The 21,328-nt window shown below is 51.3% G+C and overlaps 1 protein-coding gene across 4 annotated transcripts in view; it reads right to left on the bottom strand.

The window, feature by feature from the left end:
* Positions 1 to 3,064: 3,064 nt before the first annotated feature.
* The window catches only part of ZNF697 (zinc finger protein 697), a 35,893-nt gene continuing 17,629 nt past the window's right edge, over positions 3,065 to 21,328 (bottom strand). For 3 of the 4 annotated variants that reach the window (XM_051857347.2, XM_008264583.4, XM_051857348.2), the window contains 2 exons: positions 9,423 to 9,682; positions 3,065 to 7,787 (listed from right to left, as the gene is read on the bottom strand). In XM_051857347.2, coding sequence (XP_051713307.1) covers positions 6,352 to 7,787; positions 9,423 to 9,682 — 1,696 coding nt within the window. In that variant the 3' untranslated portion in view covers positions 3,065 to 6,351. The remainder of the gene's footprint in view (positions 7,788 to 9,422; positions 9,683 to 21,328) is intronic. The other variant, XM_002715679.5, reaches the window with a different exon arrangement.

Below are 21,328 nucleotides of genomic sequence, written 5' to 3'. Positions count from 1 at the left end.
AGCCTCCTAATTGCTGTATTGTGGGGAGGCCTTACTGATGTTAATCCGTGCCTGTCTTCGGTGACCTGTGGCGCATAAGCTGCTAGCCGCCGCAGGTGCTCATCGCCTCACTTAATCAGGCAGACCGAATCCAAGCTTTCTTATTGCCATGTTGAGGGGAGGCCTTTCTATTTCTCTATTTCTCTATCTCCGGGCATTCCTATTTCTCCCATTTTACTTCTATCTTCCAGCATTCCTATTTCTCTCATTTTACTTATAAACTTCTGTTTCTCTTATCCCCGCGGCTTCCCGGCTGCACCCGCCCCGAGGCTGCTTCTCGGCAGCTTTCCGGCTCTGAGCCGCTTCAGCCCGCGCCTCTCTCATCTGCGCGGCTCGGCTTTGCGCGCACACTCTGCGGTCTCCGCGCTAGCCCCGCGTTCCCTATGTACTTGAGCCCCGCACGCTCTGTCTGCGCGCGGCAGCCTCCGCGAGTCACACAGCGTAGCTTACGTGTCCGCCACTAGCATTCAATCTAAGTTCCCCGGGCTAGCCTGGCGAATTCAACCCAGCTCACGTTTCCGCCCCACGGTTTGGCTTCCCATCCTTTGCTCCCCGGGCTAATCAGACGGATCCCAATCTGGCTTACGTTTCAGCTTCTGGTTTCAACTTTTCACCCCCTATTCCCGGGCTAACTTGAGAATCCCAAAGTGGCTTTCGTTTCCGCCTTGGCCTGCCCCCCGTGGCTTCAATTTCCCTAACATTTTTCTCTACCCGGTATGTTTCCCCAAGCTTTCTTCCAACAATACTCCTCCCTCATTTCTCCTGGCCTTTCCCCACAGTCCGTATCCGAGTCTGTTTGTTCTAGCTTTCACTTTCGCTTTCGACCTTAGAGATTTCTCCCAGCTTCCCCCCGTAGTCCGTAGTCCATATCTGAGTCTATGCCTAGGCTTTCAATAACTTCTTCCGGCACCTTTTTCGTCCGGCTTTTCCCTAGGCTGTTTGCTAGTCTCTCTCTCCGATATTTTCCACTTCTTCCCTCCTAGGTTTCCCATCCGAGTCACGGCACCACTATGTCGCTCCCCCTCTTCGTGGAGGAACGACACAGGACCCTGCGCTGTTCTTTCGTCTGCTCGACCCTCCCCGGGTTTGCTGCTGGTTCTTCCCGGGTTGGCTACTATCCCTTCCACCTCCATGGAAGGGCAGTTCCCCCTGGCCACATTCCCCACTTCCGCAGGGGAGCGGCACACCGCCGGCCGGCACTCTTGGGGGCCGCACGGGTGTTCCTTCAGCTAGATGTTCCCCTTAGATGTTCCTGGTGCATGCCGTCTCTCTCCTCCTTTATAGTCCTCCTCCGCCAATCCTAACTCGGCTGCCCACACGCCGAGTACACTGCTCTCCTCCAATCAGGAGCAAGTCCTACAGTTTATTGGTTGAACTGGAGGCAGCTGTGCGGAAGCTGTTTACTTCTCTCCCAGCACCATATTGTGGGAGAGCAGATGCATAGAATAAGTCTTAATTCCAGTAACTCAGTCTAGTCCGGATTGCTCCCCACACTCTGTGCCTTTCAAACAAAGATTTTTTTTTAAAGATTCATTTATGTTTATTTGAAAGGCAGAGTGACTGACAGAGTGGCAGAGATCTTCTACCCCTTGGTTCACTTTCCAAATTGCTATAGCATGGGCTAAGCCAGGCCAAAGCCAGGAGCTTCATTCTGGTCTCCAACGTGGGTCGCAGGAGCTCAAGCACTCGGTCCATCTTCCATTGCTTTCCTAGGCATGTTAGCAGGGAGCTATATTGGAAGTGGAGCATCATGGACTCAAACAGGCACCCACATGGGATGGCCGCATCACAGGCAGTGGCTTAACACACTACAGTACAATGCCAGTCCCAAGAAAGAAATTAAAAAAAAAAAAGAGTGGATCAGGGTGGGTATTATGAGACAACAAACCAGGCTACCACTTGGGATACCTACATCCCATATCAGAGTGCCTGCTCCATTTTTGAGGTAGCTTCCAGCTAATGCACACTCTGGAAAGCAGCAAGTGATGGCTCAAGTATTTGTGTCTCTGCCACCTACTTGGAAGAACCAGCTACAACTCATGGCTCTTGGCTTCAGGCTGCCCTGACCCCAGCTGTTGCAGACATTCAGGGAATGAACCATGGGATAGAAGATTGATCTTGCTCTTTCTCTGCATCTCAAATAAAAAAAGACATTAAAAAAAAAGACTGTGGATCATAGAGTCTCTCTCATAACTATTCAACATGCCATTGAAGTGTGCAAGTAACCAGACAGCAGCTTAATGTAGCTGCATGTGTATGACTTCTAACAAAATTGTATTTATAGTGGCCAGCATTGTGGTGAGGCAGCTTGCAACACTGGCCTCTGATATCAGAGTACCCATGAGTGCTGCTCTGCTTCTGACCTGCCCTCCTGTTATTGTGCCTGGGAAGGCAGTGGATGAAGACTCAAATGCTGGCCGGCGCCGCGGCTCATTAGGCTAATCCTCCGCCTTGTGGCGCCGGTACACCGGGTTCTAGTTCCGGTTGGGGTGCCGGATTCTGTCCCGGTTGCCCCTCTTCCAGGCCAGCTCTCTGCTGTGGCCAGGGAGTGCAGTGGAGGATGGCCCAAGTGCTTGGGCCCTGCACCCCATGGGAGACCAGGATAAGTACCTGGCTCCTGCCATCGGATCAGCGAGGTGAACCAACGGCAAAAAGGAAGACCTTTCTCTCTGTCTCTCTCTCTCACTGTCCACTCTGCCTGTCAAAAAAAAAAAAAAAAAAAAAAGACTCAAATGCTTTGGGCCCTTCTACTCACACGGAAGACCTGAATGGAGTCCATGGCTCCTGGCTTCAGCCTGACCAAGATGTGGCTGTTAGGGCCATTTAGGAGAGTGAAGTAGGGGACAGATGTTCCCTCTCTGTCTCTGTCTCTCCCTCTCTGTCACTCTTTCAAATAAATAAAGAAACCTTTCTTTAAAAATCTTACTTACAAAGAGGCAAGGCAACATTTGGTAGAATATGGCTTCCACAGATTGAGCTGAGTGACATGTTGTGGGTTATAAATAAGGAAGAAAGCATGACACAGTGAAAGACTGATATGGATTTAATAACAAATATTCCACATTGGTTGCTGAACACCAGAATGCTGTCCAGGAAACCATCATTAAATAAAACAACCTGAAAATAAGGCAATTCTCACATACATAAGCACACATTCATACAGAATCTGTTACTTTAAGTTCATTAAGTTATTCACAATTTTAACAGCTGTAAAATAACATTACCATGAAGGAAAATGTGCACACACTTCAGAAACACAGTTCAGATTGTCTTTGAACACAGGTTCTTTAGTTTCACTTTTTCACATATGTTCAGCCTCTTGATTGTAAAGAGACCACATGGCTCAAAGGGTTAACTGCTCATCTTCCAACCTAGAACTCAAGACGCAATCAAAACTACCTAATCAACTGCTCCAGGCTTTGCTTAGTGAAGGGCAGCAGAGGAAGCCTGCTCTTAACCACGCTCCCCAGAAAACAACTACTACACCTGCTCCACCATCAGGAATGGGTTAGCAGGAGGAGTCCTCAGATTAACATTTTCAAGAGTGAACCGCATTTAACAGGGTTTGCTGATGAAAAGCTATCCCTTCTAGAACTAGAGACAAGAAACAACCTCCTGAATACACCGACCCTCCCCTAGTGCTCATGTGTCCTGAAGAATCCTAAGAATAAGGGAATCACTTTTAAACGGACCATCAATGGGAAGTTGCTGCCTACACCATTTACTTCAGTAAGGGAATAGCTCCGAGTACAGACACGGACGTGGTAGCTAACTCTCTAATCCATGCTAAGAGAACGAGAGGTAAATGAAGTGCAAAAATTCCCACTACCACTAAATCGTTTCACATTGGATTCAATGTCTACTCCCTGTTGAACCCTTTCTCAAAAATTGCTGATATGTGACATATCTGATGCAAGCAAAACTGCACATACAGATGGCAACAAAAGGCCAAATAACCTATAAGAGGATGATCAACGCACGAACAATCAGAAGTTGGATGAGATTTCACAGGCACAGACTTGAGAGAACTGAAAACAGCCAGAGGAGGTAGATATGCATGAGAAAACACCACGAAGAAAGAAAATTACCTACAAACTGACCATATTATTTTCAGGTGGGACTTATCTACTTGTTATTCAGACTACAAGAGTCAGAATAAATAGACACTTTCTTGTCTTACACTTGATTTAGTGTCTTTTTAAAACTAGAGTTTGAAAATCTATTTGCCTTTGTGACTAACAATAAATTGATTAAGAGGGCAGGATTAATAGACATTATGCAAGCCCAGGATTCTCAGGATTTGTTAAAAAATATGTTCTTATAATGACAAAAACATGCTTTCCTACAGTCCCCAGAGAGGTTCTTTGCTAGAATACAACTGATCAAGTATAAATTACTAGCATCCACAGAAACTTTGCTAAAACAGTAAAAACAACTTTATAGCTCCCCACCCCCATCAACTGTGTCCAACAGCACTGAAGATGCTTCCATGAAAGATTCAGGGTAACAGTCGCTAATGAAGGAAACAATATTGCCTTCCACCACTCTAACTTCTAAAGGTTAACGTAGGGGAGCACTGTTTAGCACGGGTGACTGTAATCTACACAACAGTCATCTAACTACAGCCCCCTACCAGAAACCAAACCTAGCTAGGGTGCCCTAATTAGAGGACAAAGACCAGCTTTGTCCAATAAGGACATCTTTGGCCCTCCTAGGCTAGCCTCAAGTCTTCCCATCAAGCACAAGAATTTTCAATGTCCTTATTTAATTATATAAACATGACAAGTTAAACCTTCTTAGCAGCTGAGCTGGAGAATAAACAAGGTCAGGCAACACCCACGCCCACTGACATCAGCCTGTCTTCCAACAGCCTGCCACACTCCTGTCCCTAGGCTTTCTCATAATACTGATCTACCTCACAGAGCTGTGAGAAACAAGTCATAGTCATTAAAAATCATAAAGCACCTTGCAAATACCAAAGTGCTATTTTGGCATCTAGATCAACAACCAGAAAACATTCGTTGCTTGTGCTATTTGGCAATGTTGCATTTGTACCTCTCCCTGACTGTGCCCTCCTTGCATAAAGCCTTGAGATTTCTACAGAGCCTCCACACGTAGGGGAAATACAAAAATTCCTCTTGGGCCTAGATCCTTCATCAACACGGATTGGGGGGAGGTTAGTGGAGAGCAAGGTGCACAGATGCAAAGTGAAGGCTAATGGGCAAAGCAGGCCTGCACACCCCCCCCCCCCATCTGAAGGGCTGTGGGCTCCTGTGCTCCCCAGACAAGGCCAGCAAAGCTGGAGCTGGGCAACTCGTGGCAGGTCACTGGGCCAATTGCTGGTGGTCGGAAGTGCAAACCCACACACCAAGCTGACCTGTAAGGAGGAGGGTCACCCATAGTGCACTGGGAGTCTTCCATTTCCCTGCACATCAAAGATCACAGGTGAGACCGAAAAGAAACACTAGGGCTGGCACACACCTGACACACGGGTGGGGGTGGAGGGTGCGGGGGGCGAGCCCCTCTTGTAGAGGCCCGTGACCCAGCATGAAGCTAGAGTATGTTCAAGGGAGTAGCAAAGAACCAGGAGCAGAACCAAGATTTCCCAGATTTGAGAACCAGTTATGAAAGAACCTTTAACCCCAAAGTTGCCCTTGCAAATGACAGTGTTGTAGTTTTCTGCCCAGTTTCCCCGAAGGGGCCTCAAAATAGCAGCTAGCTGTGGCTCAGAGGAAAGAGGGGAAGCACACACTAAACACCCTCTCCTGCAGGACTGGCCAAGTCCCCCCTACCTTTGCGTGGGGCGACAGCTGACGTGCGGATTCCGGGCAAACACTGGCTTACTACCTGCCGGGACCAGCAGACAATTACACTTACCCGCGTTTTCGTGTACCCCACAACCCCCTCCTCCAACCGCACCCTCTCCCCTGGTTCCTGAAGGCCATCACAAGCCCCGCCCCGCCTATTCCACTGCCTGCCTGTCCGGTTCCCACTCCGGTGCCCAACTTCCCTTCCTCCAGGCAGTCTTCCAACCGCCTGCTCCTCTGCCCCATCCAGCCTGTTTGCAATGAAGTCATCAACTCAAGCGCATCTCCCCAAATAAGTCTTCCTTTCTCAGGCAGAGAGAAGGCTGAGAAAATATAGCACCCCAAAACAATTCGTACATAACCCTCCCCTTTAGGACCCCAACACCCAAAGGATCCCGAATCACTGGGAGATTGTCCCTCCCGCCCCTTCTCCGCTTCTTTCTACAGGGTCTGACCCCAGGACAGCCACCTGCTCCCCAGAGCGCAGCCTCCCGCCAACGCAGCCCTAGCACAGGTGCAACTTCTGGTGCTGGGCGAGGTGCGTCTTGTAGCGGAAGCCTTTGCCGCAGCCGGCGCACTTGTGCGGCTTGTTGCCGGTATGGATGCGGCGGTGGCGGATCAGGTGCGAGCTCTGGATGAAGCTCTTGCCGCACTCGATGCACGTGTAGGGCTTCTCGCCGGTGTGCGTGCGCTGGTGCTGCGTGAGCGTGGAGAAGTCACTGAAGCGCTTCTCGCACTGGCCGCAGTGGAAGGGCTTCTCGCCCGTGTGCACGCGCAGGTGATTCACCAGGTGCGAGTTGCGGCCGAAGCCCTTGCCGCACTCGCGGCACACATAGGGCCGCTCGCCTGAGTGCGTGCGCTTGTGCGTGAAGAGGTGCGAGCTGACGCTGAAGGTCTCCCCGCACTCGGAGCACATGTAGGGCTTCTCGCCTGTGTGCACGCGCTGGTGTTTCACCAGGTCCGAGCGCCAGCTGAAGCGCTTGCCACACTCGCCACAGCCGTGAGGCTTCTCGCCCGTGTGGATGCGCTGGTGGTTGGCCAGGTGCGAGCGGCGCACGAAGCCCTTGCCGCACTCCCCGCAGGCGAAGGGCCGCAGCGCCGCCGGCCCCGCACCGCTGGCCGCGGCGTGCGCGCGCCGGTGGCTGAGCAGGTGCGAGCTGAGGCTGAAGGCCTCGCCGCACTCGGGGCACGGGTAGGGCTTCTCACCCGTGTGCAGGCGCCGGTGCTTGAGCAGGTCAGCGCGCCAGCTGAAGCTCTTGCCGCAGTCGGTGCACAGGTTGGGCCGCTCGCCCGTGTGCAGGCGCAGGTGGTTGGTCAGGTAGGTGTTGCGGCTGAAGCCCTTGCCGCACTCCCCGCAGCGAAAGGGCTTTTCCCGAGGCGGCCGGGCCAGCGTGGGCCCTGCACCGAAGCCGCCCGCCATGCCCACGCCCATCATCCCCACCACGGCGCCGCAGTCGCCCGCCAAGCCGAAAGGCTCCAGGCTGGCCACGGCGGCAGCCTCGGCCAGGCGGTGAATGCGTTGGTGCTGTAGAAAGGCGGCGCCCGGGCTGAAGCTCTCGCCGCAGTCGGGGCAGATGGTGGGCGCGTCCATGATGCTGGCCACCAGGCTATCGAGGTCCTCAAGGTCCACGGCCATGGGGTGGTGGGGCCGGTGGAAGCGGCGGTGGGCAGGCTTGTCGCCCCGGTGCCGAGTCCCCAGGGAGAGGTGGCGCCGCCAGGGGAGCATGGGAGGGGGCGGCTGCTCCTCCCCCTCCTCTTCTTCCTCCAGCCGGTTCTCCCCAGCACTTTCTTCCTCCTCCTCCTCCTCCTCCTCTTCCTGAGGGCTGCGGGATACACTGTCAGACTCAGACAGCCCAGGGAACATGCCCATGTCGGCTCCTCCAGATTGGGCATCCTCTTCCTCAGGGCCAGCAGCCCCTTCCTCCTCCCTCAGCAGCCCCTCTGCAACAGAAGCAGCAGCAGTGGTGGTTACTACATCCGCGCCCCAAAGGCGGCACCAGAGCAACCCTGTGTTGGAACCATGGGCCACAGTGAGCCTCCTCCCTCGAGACCTGAAGCCCACCCTGTGATCTGCTTCCCCACCCCTGGGCCTTCAGGGAAAGGCCTAAAGTACAGAGCACTCTCCAGAGTCTCAGCTCACCTCTGCCCTGCCCGCTGTACCAGCAGGGCCAGGGGAGACCTTGACAGCCTACACTGGAGACATTCCATGGGGTCTCAGGAGGAAAGGTTTGCTCACGTGAGCCAAGTGCCCTTTAAGCCTGTAGTGCCAAAAGACAAGACCAATCTGGCAACCCCCAAAAAAGGACAACCTGGGCTAACCGTGCTTTGGCCTGCTTTAGAAATACATTTGGTCAGTCTGGAACAGCTTAAGGTGAACACCAAACTGATGGAGGGCAGGAAGGGAGTGCGCTAGGAGACAACGGGACGAGAGCACAGAGCCCAGGAGAGAGGCCGATCCAGGACACACACCCTCGCCCCCAGCAGATGGCACTCCGGGGGAGACAGGGAGTTGTGCAAAGTCACATGCTTGTGTGCCCTGTGAGGGCAGGCAGCAGGGAATCTGGGACTGTATCACAGGGGAAGGAATGGAATCTCACAGTGCTGGCCATAAAGTATTTCAGCTCATTCTGTCCCCAGGGCAAATGTGGAGCAGGATATAAAACAACGATTGCCCAAAGACAGAAACAAGGTAGATGGAGAGCCCGGCATTTTCTCTTTCCAGTTCAGCAGCAGCAAGGAATCCAGCAGTGGCCTTGGGCACCCTGGGAATGAGCCACTGGACTTACGCAGGTCACTCATGGCTCCTGCGGATCTGCAAAGTGAGATCAGCCTGTACACATCCACATGCTGAGTGTTTGCCCAGCGTGGTGCTCAGTCACTCCTGACGTGCGTGTGTCAAGTCATCTGCCTCTCCCAACAACACACCAGGGGTAGGTCGGTTCTAACACGGTCTGCGAGATGCTATGTGGCACTGCTGCATGTGTTTACCAACTGCAGCATTCCCTGGGCCAGGAAGCGAGCCTCTTCACCCTCGCTGACCTGCACAGTCTGCCCCAGACTGGACTCTACTAGAAAGGCTAGGTCAGCACAGAATCCCTGCGCAATGGTCTCCAGAGAGCTCCCCTACAAAGAAAACTGCCCCCAGCTATGATCCTAGAGGAGCTAGAAGTCAATGTGAGTGGGGCAACGTCCAGAACAAGTCCAGTTTTCAGCACTGGCGTGTGGCGCAGCAGGTTAAGGCACCTTCTGCAACGCCGGGTGCCATATCAGAGGACCACTTTGAGTCCTGGCTACTCCACTTCCAATCCAGTTCTCTGTGAATGTGCTGGGGAAAGCAGAGGGAGATGGCCCAAGTACTAGGGCTCCTGCCACCCACAATACAAGCCCCGGATGGAGTTCTTGGCTCCTGGCTTCTGCCTGGCCCAGCCACAGCCACTGCAGCCATTTGGAGAGCGAACCAGTGGATGGAAGCTCTCTCTCCCACCCCCTTCCTCCTCTCTTTCCCCTCCTCCTCCTCCCCCTTTCAAATAAACAAATCTTAAAAAAAAAAAAAAAAAAGTCCCATTTACTCCTCACCTGTGCAGGTGTCAGGCAACACTTTCCCGTCCCTTGAGGCCCCTCTTAGGGCTTCCCCCTGTGATCTGCAGCCCACCTCCAGCGCCAGGCGGCCTTCTCCCTTCTTGGTATCCTGTGGGTCCCCTTCCCGGTCCTCAGAGTTCTCAAAGTCGGAGCCCATCCCTCTGTCTTCTGCGTCCTGGCGTTCACACACACCCTGGTTACCTTCTTGTTCCATCCGGGAGGAAAAGGGCGAGGGAGGTGATCTGGGACCCCTGCTCCTGACAAAACACAGAAAGCAAAGAAAGCTCACATGGATCTGGCATTGTCCCCTCGTCAGTGATGCCCTCGGTTTCCTGGTCCAGTAACAGGTTTGGAGCTCCACGCTGCAGATGGCAAGCCCCCACTTCACTCCATGTAAATTGAAAGCAAGCAACTGAGGGCAAAGGAAGGTGTCTGGGTGGCAGGGGAACCAGTGACCTCATTCTGAGGCCACACGCCAGCACTCACTGGGCCAAAACCAGGTCTGCTTCTGTCTGCTAAGTGGCCGTCATTAGTGTGGTTCTACAATTTAACCGTGAGGCAGGTGTTTCCATTTTTATAGCTTAGAACACTTGAAGCTGGAAGAGAAGACCCCACTGGCTTGAGGCTCCATAACTTGTAGGCAGTAGAGGGGGGATCAAACCCATGGTGCGACCTCACTGGTACATGCTTTCCTTGTGTGCTGTCCTCCAGCCCACAGCAGCCTTGCGTGTTTAATTATGAGTGCATCTTTAAGGTGCCAGAGGAGAAGTGTGTTCAAGACAAGAAGAACAGATGCATCAAGTACAGGAACTTCTCATCTAAGACAATGGCATCACCAGACCTGGCTTTGTGGTGTGGATCTGGTGCTTTGCTGGGAGCAGGGAGCCAGGAAGGTTCAGTGTTTAGTGTGTGTCTTGGGAGCAGGAGGAAGAGATGCAGGGCCCCTCTGCAGTCCTAATTACATATTTTACTGTATCTCAACTGTAGAAATCCCTTAAGAGGAGCATGCACCAGGGATCAATGACTGATAACACGATATCAAAAAGGCCAACCAGTGAACTACAGGGGAAAAAGTAATGTCAGACTCCTAAAACTTTTGTAGATGTCAGATTTACATTTCACATTTAAAGGGCCCCTGCCAGGACTGACCAATTGAGGCCAAAATAATTCTGCCATCTGCCACTCCTACAGCTGAGCTCAAAGCAACAGAACAGTCTGAAGGTCAAGGATCTTGACCATGACGTTTTAGAGACCAGCTCACTCTGCCTCCACAGTCCCCAGACAGGACTGCAAGAATATGGATGTGCAAAATGCCCCGTCTCGGCTGGCAGCGTCTCCTGCCTCTGTCCAGGGCTTCCCCAGGGCAGCCATGGCTCTGCAGAGGCTTCGCAGTGGAAAACAGCAAGAGGGGCAGGCAGCAGACATTCCGGCTGGGTGAGCCCCCTGCGGTGAAGGGGGGGCAATGCTGCTTCATCTTTCTCACAGGGAGGGTGTCAGAAGGAAGCTGGAGATGCTGGAGAGTAACACGCTTTGGCTTTTACAAATGTGCAATAAACACCTGTTTCTCCTGATGTCGTTACGGCACAGCTCAAATACACCAGCCCTCTGTAACTCTGGCAGACAGGTCACCCTAAATAGCACAGGGGTTTGTTTCTCTGCCATGAAATGAAGATATGCTTTTCAGAGTGGAAAATCAAGCCCTGCCCTTCAATGTCTTAGGAAATGGCTCCCTCCGAGGTGGGGCAGTCAGCAGTGTCCTGAATTGCAGCTGAGGGGTGGGCAGTTAGCATCACAGTTAAGACTCCACTCGGGACGCACACCCCATATCAGAGTGCCTGCCTGGGTTCCAGTCCCGCTCCCAATTCCAGCTTCCTGCTAATGTGTACCCTGGGAGGCATCAGGTGACAGCACTGGTTTGCTAGTGGCCAAAGGCAGTGGAGGGTGAAAAGAAAGGGTTGCTAATCGATGCATTCTGCCCATCCAAGACCAGCAGGAGTCCTATGTCAATAAAGTTCTCAGTAAGCAGGTCACCAGCAACTCAAAGACCCCAGATGGCAGGCTATGGTACAGGGCCGGGTACAGAAGTGCCTGAAGCTCCGGGTCTGGGCGCCACCTGGGAGGCAGGAGGCAGGGCTTTACCTCCCAGCCCTTCTCCAGACAAGGCTTCGTAGAGAAACCTCAGATGGAGCAAGAAGGAACAAGAAGGCTTTCCAATCTGTGAGTTCATGAGAACCTACACATCACTCATGGCAGACATTTAACACAAAACCAGGGTTTTTCTAGACTTCAGAGGAGGTGAGTGGGACGGCCAGAGCCTGAGCTCCCCACTGCAGCTGACGCGTGAAAGTGCACCACACTCAGAACCAAAGGGAGGACGCCCTGGCCCTCACTGCTGCACAGGGAGAGAGGAAAAGAGCTGATGCTCCTGCCCCCCCCCCCCAAGCCACCACTCGTGCCATAACTGCACTCGGATTTGCATAAAATTGCATTTCTCTAGTGCAGCATTGGCGATCTGCAGGCCCAACCGTACAGACTCCATTCTGCTCCCGTTGTCACACTGTGGGGTGCAGACAGCTGTCAAGCAATGGAGAAGGCTATTTAAAGGGAAAGGAAGGTGGTCACAGTGCATTATTAGATGAAAAGTGGCCGGTTTAAAACACAGGGCAGGTACTGTGGCACAACAAGTTAAACCATTAATTGGGATGCTGCCATCCCACATCAGAGTGCCTGGTTTGAGTCCCAGCTACCCCATGCTTCTGATCCAGCTCCCCATTAATGTGCCTGGGAACGCAGCAGAAGATGGCCAGGTCCTTGGGTTCCTGCCACCCAGAAGGAGTTCCCAGTTTCTGGCTTTGGCCTGGCCCAGCCCTGGCATTAGGAGAATGAACCAGTAGATGGAAGATCCCTGTGTCTCTCTATCTCTCCCTCTCTGTCACTCTGCCCTTCAGATAAATAAAAGTTACAGATCCACATAAAGATCTGTTTCAAAAACATTTTTAAAATGGTAGCTCAGCTTTATTTACTCATCGGTGCACAGTAGCATATATATTTTCACATGTATACATGGGTTCAGAGAGGAAGGCCAGCAGCTAATTGATGAAAGTGACAGACATGGAGCCGGCGCTGTGGTGTAGTGGGCTAAGCCTCCACCTGCAGCACCAGCTTCCCATGTGGGCGCGGGATCATGTCCCAGCTGCTCCTCTTCCCCTCCAGCTCTCTGCTATGGCCTGTGAAAGCAGTAGAACATGGCTCAAGTGCTTGGGCCCCTGTGGAAGAAGCTCTGTGTTCCTGGTTTCAGATTGGTGCAGCTCTGACCATTGAGGCCATTTGGGGAGTGAACCAGAGGATGGAAGATCTCTCTCTCTCTCTGCCTCTCTCTGCCTGTAACTTTCTCTTTCTTCTCTCTCAGATAAATAAATAAAATCTTGAAGAAAAGCAAAAAGTGTATCTCTCTATTGGGATGTGTATGTTAAAAAAAAAAAAAAGAAAATGAGACATCTCTTGGTCAAGTCAGGATTTTGCAGTTACTAACTCATTTATTATAACAAAAATCCAAGGAAGAAAGAGATGATTTCCAACCTGACAGACAAGAAACAGGTGCAGAAGTGGAGAGCCCAAGGTCACACAGGAGGCAAACCGTGGAGAGGGGCCCATCCGCCTGCAGGCCACCTTCACTACTCACCTGCTGCACATTCAAAACCTGGAAGGAGGTTTGGGAAACCTGCCCTTACTGTGTCTAGCTGTATTTTATGCACTAGACATGTACCTTTTACCAGGAAAAAAAAAACCAACTTTGTTTTTAACACAATAAAATATATTAAAGGAAGACCTGTCACATAGAAGCAAAGGAAAGGAAGATGAGCAGGAGCTGTGACACCTCATCTAAAAGGCGTCATTTTCAGAAATATCATCTAGACACCAGGCTCTAGCATCAGAGTAGGTGGTGTTCAAGTACATTTTGTTCCCACTCCTTTTCCATTCATTCTCAAAACGAGCAGCACGTTTTCTTAGACAAGGCCAGGGATGGAAAGTGCTGGGCAGCAGGATGCTGGGAAGGCTTTGAGTTTGAATCCTCTGCTCTGTGCCAGCTGCTGTGCCATGTGTGAGACCCTTGACCTTGCTGAACCCAGATTCTGCGTCCATAAAATCAAGGATGCTGCCAGTCAACTTTCAGAGTTGTTCTGAGAACCACCTCTGGCATACTGGAGAGACAATGAATGGTGGTTGTCCCTGTGATAAAACTGCAGCCAACTTCCTGATTTGAAAGATCATATGGGGGTGGCACTGTGGCCAGCATCCCATATGGGCGCCGGTTCAAGTCCCGGCTGCTCCACTTCCTATCCAGCTCTCTGCTGCGGCCTGGGAAAGCAGTAGAAGATGGCCCAAGTCCTTGGGCCCCTGCACCTGCATGGGAGACGGGGAAAAAATCTCCTGGCTCCTGGCTTTGGATCGGCACAGCTCTGGCCATTGCAGCCAATTGGGGAGTAAACCAGCGAATGAAAGACCTCTCTCTCTCTCTCTGCCTCTCCTTCTCTTTCTGTGTAACTCTAACTTTCAAATAAATAAATAAACCTTTTAAAAAAAAAAAGAACAAAAAAGATCACACATACACACACACCCGTCCATCCTAAGTTGGGAGTCACCTATTCACCGCCGTATTGGATCCTCGTTTTGCTGTGTAAGGCTCTGTTCTCCAACAGCACACCACATAGGAGCCACCAGGGAGGGACTGGTCACTCAGCCCAGCCACGTAGAGGGAGAAAAGTGCACTGTCATATTAGTCTGTAGCTGCCAATAACCCAGCCCACACACAGAATATAAGCCTGAAGCTGAAGGGGAGGTGGGTGCCTGGCTCCATAAACCCTAAGTTACACTACCCTGCCCCCAGTGAAAAGGGCTAGAAGTTTAGAGGTGGAAAAACAATGAGGGGAGGGGGCAGTGAAGCAGACAAAACTAATTCTAACAGAATCATTGAAGAAGATACAAAGGCTTAAATAGTAATGGAGAGCGCCCCAGTTTGGGGCCAGCGCAACCACCGTCACTGCATGACTTTTGAGTTTATGCCTCCTCTCTGCTTCTGTTCCATGAGGTTTGGTCTGAACATGCCCAGATCCTCTTCCAGCTCAGTACAACACAGTACAGGTGAATTAACCCAGGACGGCTCTACGCTCAGTCCTGTTAGATATTTTCAGCGCCAGCTTGTTGGCTCAACAGCTCATGCAGCCCCCCAAAACACCCAGATAGGATTAGGCAACCTCATAAACCTCATAAAGACTGCTTAAACCCAGATTCTAGAACTTGCCATTTAAAAAAATTATTTATTTGAAAGACACACACACACACACATACACAGAACCCCAATCAACAGGTTCACCCCGCCAAATGCCCACAAGGGCCCAGGCAAGCTAAAGCCACAATTGGGAACTCGATCCAGGTCTCCCACATGGGTGCAGGAAGCTAACTGTTTGAGCCCTCGCCGCTGCCTCCCAATGCGTGCATTACCAAGAAGCTGGAATCTGGGGCCACAGCCAGGATCAAATCCAGGTATCCCAACATGGGAGTGAGTATCCCAACCAGCATCTTAACCGCCAGGCCAAACATCCACCGCGTAGAACCTGCAGTATTTTCATGTCCCTTTCTACTATCCATACCCCCAACTGAAAGAGTAACACTTACTAATCTGTAGAGTAGAAAAACTACAAAAATGCTCAAATTCCTTCCAAACAAACTCAACCCCAGGTGAAGAACCAACCAGACCACTTTGAAGTGAGTTACTGGCACATCCTCCCGGCCGCCCTTTCTTGGGCAAGCTGTAAAATGTATTTTTTTTGAACAACAAGAACCCTACCAAAGAATAGATTTAACCTAACTTCCTGTGAAGGGGATCAGAGCAGAGCAGGACACACTGCTCCCCCACCTTCCTGGATTTTACAAGGAGAAACCAAGGCCAGAAATAGTACAAGCTTCCACAGTGATAAACAATGGTGGAGCTCACCGCCTTGCTAGGGAGGCACTGGGCCGGGGCCCCACAGCGCCTACCACCTCTGACCTGGACATACGTGTGGGGGCGGGAAGCTGATGTAGGCCAGGGCTGAAAGCCAGGGTCCCGTTGGAAGGGACCTAGGCAACTCCTGCTCCTTGGACTCTAGTAACTCTGTGAGCAAAACCGGGGCGACCCTCTTTCTACATGAGATTGCTGGGGCTCAGGTTTGGGGGTCCCCAGGTGGCATTGCCTGCTAGGTGGAGAAACAAGACTCAACAGTGGCTAGTCTCCTGGCTTCATACCTTGGTACTTTCTTCTGAGCCTGGCTCCTCATGTAGGGGGCAGCTGGTGAGGGTCTCGTGCATAGCAAGAGAAAGGGACAAGCGGTGCCACCTGGCAGCGCTCCACAGCAGAGGTGGCTGGGCAGGGAGGGAGTTGACCAGTCTGAGACTGCTCTCAGATCACTCCCTATGGCTCCCCCTGCAGCCCTGGAGTGGCGGCGGGGGCGATCATGTGCCGGAGCCACTGCCAGGTGGCAGGGGGCCAGGCAGGCAGGGCTGTCATCTCAGGGGAAGGAAGCAGCCAGGCAGGCAGTGGGCCAGGAGCAGCTCCCACTCAGACTCCTCCAGACTACAGCTCCCTTCCTGTCTCCCACTCATCTTGCAGGCCCACTCCTTAGCGCCTCAAGGGGACCCGGTCAGCCAGCAGCAATTGGAGGCTTCCCACGCCCCCTTGCCTACCACTCCATCCCAAGGGAGCGTTTCCATAGCAGAATCCTGGAGGGGACACCCGATTGGGTAGAAGGCTGGGAAAACAATTTCTGCTTGTGGTTCAACAGGCTGAACTCATGACCACAACTAGGGTCTAACCAGGGATTCCAAGGGGTTAATCATTTGTGGGTCTTCAGTCCCAATGGGATCAAGGGTCAACCTGTCTCTCAAGGGACCAGGCATCAAGGCCCTGCCCCCTCTTGGAAAGAGCAGGGTCCCAAGGAGCTCAAAAGCAAAGAAAGCCACCCTAGGGCCTTTGCCGCAAATGTCTGCAGTGAGCAGGGAGCAACCACCTTACACAGAATGTGTCCACAGTCCCAAGGGGACAGCTGACTTTCCTCTGAGCTGCCTTTCCCAGTCACAAACCCAGACCGTCCAACCCAAAATACCAGCCTCCCAAGGAGCACGCGACTGCCTGAAGACCACATGGACTCCAGACAGGGAAAGCCAGCTGACCTCTACAGATGAGTGCTGACCACGCTCCAGACAGAAGTTAAAATTACATGGTTTTTGCCTTGTGGTTACTGCTTTCCCACCTGGAGAAGGGCATCCAAGCTGAAAAAAGAGGAAGCCTCAAAACCAAAGCAAACCGCACCCCATAGCCCAGCCCCAAACGTCCACACAGTCAGGCGTTCCCTGACCACTGGTTGGGTCAGCGCCCCTCAGTTTTAGCCCAAGGGCCTCATCCCCCATCATAGCTATCAACCCTCTGCCACCACCACCCTACACCCCCTGCATAAAGTAAGAATTAGTAAGTGCTCTCAAAGTTAGACTTCTGCCCCTAGGTGAGAAGTCACAGAGGCTAGGTCTTGGGGCCAGCATTGTGGCATAGTGAGTAGAGCCGCCCGACTGCAGAGACAGCATCCCATAAGGGCACCGGTTCAAGTCCTGGCTGCTCTACTTCTGATCCAGCTCCCTGCTAATGCACCTGGGAAAGCAGTAGAGAATGACCCAAGTGCTTGGGCCCCTGCACCCAAGTGGGAGACCCCGAAGAAGCTCCAGGCTCCTGGCTTCAGATTAGCACAGCTCTGGCCATTGTGGCCATTTAAGGAGTAAACCAGCAGATGGTAGGCCTCTCTATCTCTATCTCTATCTCTATCTCTATCTCTATCTCTATCTCTCCCCGCTCCCCCTACCTCTCCCTCTCCCTCTCCTTCTCCTTCTCCCCCTCTCTCCTTCTCTCTCTTTCCCTCCCTATCTATGGAACTCTGCTTTTCAAATAAATACAATGAATCTTGGGGCCCATGCTGTGGCATAGTAGGTTAATCCTCCACCTACAGTGTCAGCATCCTATATGTGCCCCGGTTCTAGTCTCTGCTGCTCCACTTCTGATCCAGCTCTCTGCTGTGGCCTGGGAAAGCAATAGAAGATGGCCCAAGTCCTTGGGCCCCTGCACCTGCGTGGGAGACCCAGAAGAAGCTCCTGGATCCTGGCTCTTGGCTTCGGATCAGCACAGCTCCAGCCATTGCAGCCATCTGAAGAGTGAACCTGTGTATGGAAGACCTCTCTCTCTCTCTCTCTCTCTGCCTCTGGCCCTCTGTGACTTTGCCTTTCAAATAAATAAATAATTTATTTTTTTAAAAAAAGAAGCTAAGTCTTCATGCAGGTATTTTCTTTCAGTTTTCTACTGAGCTGATTAGAATATTCCACTGCTACTTGGGGCTTCCTTCTATTCACCATGTTTGTCCCTAGTGCTTGGCATTGTACCACGGTGGCTATACCCTCCGCTTTGGGTGGGGGAAGGGGAAGCAGTTTGCTTTGTTTTGTGTTTTTTCTTATTTAGCCAGGGAAACCTTGGATGGCTTTGAGAAGAATTACCTTCAGAAACATTCTCAGCAGCCGGCACAAATGTTCAACATTAGTATTTCATGGATTTCACAGGTCTTGGACATCTCATTGTTTAAACTAAGCCACAGGGAAGCAGTGTGACCAGGTTGCTGGAAGAGTGGCAGCCAGAATCTCAATTTTCTGATGGCGTTCCCAAAACAAAAACAACCATTCCTTCAGAAACAGACAGCTAAGCCATGGCACACGCTTGCCCTTTTGCCTTCTGCTTTTGGCAGACTGTATTAGGGTTCTCCCAAGAAAGAGAACCAATAGTCAATGCATCTGACTGTGGAAAGAGGTTTCTTATGAAGAACTGGCTCGTGCTATCACAGGGCCTGAAGAACCCGAGATCTGCAGGGTGGGTGTACAGCCTGGAGCCCTGGGAGCCAACACCGCAGCTCTGGTGCCATTGCCGGCAGGCTGGAGCCCTGGGAGCCAACACCACAGCTCTGGTACCACTGCCGGCAGGCTGGAGACCTACCGGAGCCCATGCTGCAGCTTCGGTACCACTGCCGGCAGGCTGGAGACCCAGGCACACAGAAGCAGCTCCTGGCTAACAGCCATCCGCTGGGAAATTCCTTCTTGCTGGGTCTCTGTGTCCTCCTCGGACCCGCAGCCAACAGCACAAGGCCCACACACATTACACAGGGCGCTGCACTGACCCCACATCCACCAAGGAAAACGTTAACTTTATCCAAAAACACCCTCCCAGAAATGCTCAGAATGACGTTCGACTGCGGTATCTCGGCAGCGTGTGGCCCGCCGCGGAGACACGGACAGTGAAATGCGGCCTTCCACATGGCCGTGCTCAGTTCAACTCCCAGCTCCAGCTTCTGGCTCCCGTTTTCTGCTGCTGCAGGCCTCTGGACGCAGCGGGGATGGCTCCGGTAACTAGGTTGCTGACACTCACAGGGGAGACCTGGATTATATCCCCAGTTCCTGCTTCAGCTCCAGCCCAGCCCTGACCTTTGCAACCATCTGGGGAGTGAACCAGCAGACCGGAGAATTCTCTCTCTCTCTCTCTCTCAAATATATACTTTTTTAAAAACTTACCACAACACATATTGTAGCTAAAAAGCACAATATGTCACAATCCCATCATATTTCAAAATTTATGCATAAAACATCTTATTTTTTCATGAAAACCATTACAATACGCAGGCAGTTGAATGGTGTCTCAGAGTTCATACGCTGTAGAAGACAACAGGGAAGAAGGGATGAATCTTAATTAAAGATCTACACAGACACATGTGTGTATCCAGGCACACACCCCCACAGCAGAGAGATGCAATTTAATCAAACTTCTCTGAAGGTCAAGAGAAAACAGGCTCAGAATGCACAAGGGGCTTGTGGGAGATATGGGAGTTGTTAATAAACAGCCTGTTCTGGGAGAGTTGATGCTGGAATCCTGAGTGAAGGTTGCCAGATGGGGCCAGGTGACCTCAGGAAGTCTTTTCCAGTCCAAATGATTCTGTGATCATATTTCCACTGGAATGAACAGTCCTCCAGAGAATGTGCCTCGCAGCCAACAAGGAGGGAGGACTACTGGGGCCGGAGGAACTGAGGCAGCCATCCAGTCACCCTGGCTCCCCCACGGCAGATGCAGTAGGAAAAACTGCTCTTCCAGCTCTGTCTAAAATTACCGGTGCTGCTGAGGCAGAACGGCTGGCGCGTTCCGGCCCACTGCACCTCAGCGGATCCTCTGCCAACAAAGAGCAAGCAGGAGAAAAAGGAGTCACCTGCTGCCTGAATCCCTGACTCCTTACAATTTACACCCCACGGCCAGACCCAAGGTAAAACACCTGCACACACGCAAAGGCACCTTTTTGAAAATTACATACTTGTGCTACTCTTGTTTCCTTTAAAATAACATTATCAACAAAAAACTCAGATCTTAGGAAACTTAAGACTCGTGATCCACTTTCTTCAACAACACGATGAGAAAATGGCAAGGAAGAAATAGCAGGAAAGCTGATAGGCAAAAGTGCCTAATGATTTATCAACCACCTAAACCACTCAACATAATGAGCTGCAAAACCAAACTCTAAGACAATTGGAGAATTGTGAATGCTGACTGGATATCTGACATGAATTGTGAATGTTTTAAGGTTTGATTAAGTTTACAAAGAGTTCTTAAATCTTTAAGAGATACATAATGAAATATTGAACAGTGAAATGATATGTCTAGAGTTTCCTTCAACACAATTCCAAGGCAAAGGAAATGGGCAGGGGTAGAGGTGGAATTAAGATTGGCCACGCTGTTAAAGTTGAGTGGTGTTATACCTAAGTTGATTATACTGTTCGATCTATTTTAACATTTGCCAGAAAACATTAAAATGGAAAACAAGATTTTCCAGAAATTTAGGGCCAACTATGTTCATTCAAATGCTGAGCAGAGGGACAAATATTTGGCCTAGCAAGTAAGACACAAGATGGGATGCCTGCACCCCATGTCAGAGTGCCTGGGTTCCAGTCCCAGCTCTGCCCCTAATTCCAGCTTCCTGCTAACTCACACCCTGGGAGGCAGCAGCTGATGGCTCAGGCAGTTGGGTTCCTGACTGCCACATGGGAGACCCAGATTGAGTTTCTAGTTCCTGGCTCCACCTGGGTCCACTCTTGGCCCAGTCTCCATCATGGTGGGTAGCTGAAGAGTGAAAGAGCAGATGGAAGATCTCCTCCCCCCCCCCCATCCCTTTCCTTCTCCCCTCCTCCTCTTCCCCTCTCCTTGTCTTTCCCTCTTCCTCTGCACTCTGCCTTTCAAATAATATTTAAAAAAAAAAAAAAACTTTAAAAATTTTAAAATATTCTGAACAGATTTGATGCCAATGATTTCCGTAAAAGGACCAGCCTGGTTTACAAGCCATGCCAAATCAGGAGTGATTAGCATGCTTACTGTTGACTGTGCTCATGGGAACCGCAGGGAGGAACAGGGGAGTAGAGGAAACTTCAGCTTGATGCTTGCTGGTCTTTTTTTCTTTTTATAAGATGGAGGAACAGCTATTATGTCCAAAATAGAATCAGAATCCTGTTTCCATGTTGATCTACTTTTATATTTCCAAAGAACTCAAGGGAGGACACTACCAGCTAGAACTTTTTTATTTCCACCATTAATTCACCAACTCCACACTCAAAACCCAGGGGACCTAGTGGTGACAGCCTTGCAAGGGGAATGTTTTATCCCCAGGACCATCAAACTGACGAAACGACACCAGTGTCCAACAGATTAAGTACATCGACAATTGACCATCCTCAGAATGCTCTTCTTTTTTTTAATATTTATTTATTTAAGCCGGCGCCGTGGCTCAATAGGCTAATCCTCCACC

This window comes from Oryctolagus cuniculus, chromosome 7, assembly GCF_964237555.1.
Source record: "Oryctolagus cuniculus chromosome 7, mOryCun1.1, whole genome shotgun sequence".
Classification (NCBI taxonomy): Eukaryota; Metazoa; Chordata; class Mammalia; order Lagomorpha; family Leporidae; genus Oryctolagus; species Oryctolagus cuniculus.
The sequence above is the reverse complement of the archived record's forward strand: the minus strand, read 5'-3'. Positions and strand labels throughout refer to the sequence as shown.